We start from the raw sequence: 1,654 nt of genomic DNA, 5'->3' as shown, positions 1-1,654 counted from the left end.
CCGGTCACCCATCAGCAACAAATCCTTTCGTACCTCCCTCCACCCCCTCCCTATCTCTCTCTCTCTCCCCCTCTCTCTCCCCCTCTCTCACACACGCGCTCTCATCCTCGTCGTGCTGACCGCGCCGTGTTCACGGGAAAGGGGGGGGGGCAAGGGCGTGGGGGTAGAAACACAGTGGCGGGAGGGCTGGTGGGGAAATCTATCGAGGAAATCGCTGATGGTAGCTGTTACAGTCCCCGGCCCGGCCCGACACGCACCTCCCCTGCTGGGCGACGCCAGGCCACGGCCACGGCGAGCAGCACCAGCACCGCTGCCCGCAGGGGGCTGGGAGAGTGATTCCACGGGGTTCCTACTCGCGGTCGCCGAACTCCCTTCTACTCCCCTTGATGTATTTCCACGCCGCTCGCGCACCTTGCCTGCCCCCCCCCCCCTTCGCGTTCTCATCCCTGCTACAAAGTTTTCCCGCTCGCTTGCGACCCCCTCGACCACCCCCTACCTCGGCTTGCTAACGCGCCGGGCTTCGACGCGCTTCTCAAGTTTTACAACCAGCACCAGTACGGCGCGGCTGGAAAAAGTTGCGCGCCTCCGACGAGACAGAGGACGAGGCGGGACAGCAGTCAGGAGGGGTGAGGGGAGGGGGGGGATCCGGGGGATCCGATCCGCGTCGTTTGGACGCACGGCGGCGAGTTGTACTTTACAGTACATCAAAGTGACGCGTACCGGGGAGATAAAAAGAGGGGGAAGGAGGGGGGGTTTGGTGCTGCTTCAAAGAGACGCACACTGCAGCCAGTAAGGACCTCGCCCCCTCCCCGCCGAGCGCCTCCCCCTGCCTCGGCTGTGTGTCGCGCCGCGCCGCGTCCTCTGCTCCGGAAATGAGGGGATTATGCAAAAGGCGCGCGCACGCGCACGATGAAGGGATAGTTATGCGGCACCCAGAGATTTGCACAGAGATTTAAAAAGGACTGTTTGCTACATTGCTTCTCTGTCTCTCACTCTGCCTCTCTCTCTCCCTCCGGAGCACGTGGTCGAGAAGAAAGGGGGAAAGAGGGAAAGGGGCTTCTTGTGTGGACCAGATGGGATTCCTTTTTGGACATTCGACTGTTTGCTCACAAACAAATCTGTTGCAGAGATCAAGAACCTTTACGGCTGGGAGATGAAGAACGAGTTCACGGACGGCACCAACGTTCTCGGTCTGGTCGCCTTCGCCATCGTCCTGGGCATCGCCATCGGCAAGATGGGCAAGCAAGGCAAGCCGCTGCTCGACTTCTTCGAGAGCCTCGGCACCGCCATGATGAACATCACCAACTGGGTCATCTGGGTGTCACCCATCGGCGTGCTGTTCCTCGTGGCCTCCAAGCTCCTCGAAATGAAGGACTTCTCGGTGCTGGTGGGCCAGCTGGGCATGTACTTCATGACGGTGCTCATCGGGCTGCTGGTGCACGGCTTCATCCTGCTGCCCTGCATCTACACCCTCGCCACCAAGAAGCTGCCCTTTAGGTTCCTGGCCAACATGGGCCAGGCGTTGGCCACCGCCTTCGGCACGGCCTCCAGGTAAGGAAGGGGGCTTACGCGGTTGCAATCACCGCGTTCGCTCTCAGATCCGTGGAGATCAGGGTGGAGAGACCTAGGGGAGGGAAGGGGAGGGAAGGGGAGG

General features: G+C 61.4%; 1 protein-coding gene across 1 annotated transcript in view; it reads left to right on the top strand.

Annotated features, from left to right (window-relative positions):
* The window catches only part of LOC113211495 (excitatory amino acid transporter 1), a 76,424-nt gene that overhangs the window by 71,080 nt on the left and 3,690 nt on the right, over positions 1-1,654 (top strand). Inside the window, exons 5-6 of the mRNA XM_052273976.1 lie at positions 939-955; positions 1,108-1,551. Of these exons, the coding sequence (XP_052129936.1) occupies positions 939-955; positions 1,108-1,551 (461 nt within the window). The remainder of the gene's footprint in view (positions 1-938; positions 956-1,107; positions 1,552-1,654) is intronic.

Source organism: Frankliniella occidentalis, unplaced genomic scaffold, assembly GCF_000697945.3.
Source record: "Frankliniella occidentalis isolate FOCC.00 unplaced genomic scaffold, Focc_3.1 Scaffold321, whole genome shotgun sequence".
Classification (NCBI taxonomy): Eukaryota; Metazoa; Arthropoda; class Insecta; order Thysanoptera; family Thripidae; genus Frankliniella; species Frankliniella occidentalis.
This window is presented reverse-complemented; position numbering and strand designations above follow the sequence as displayed.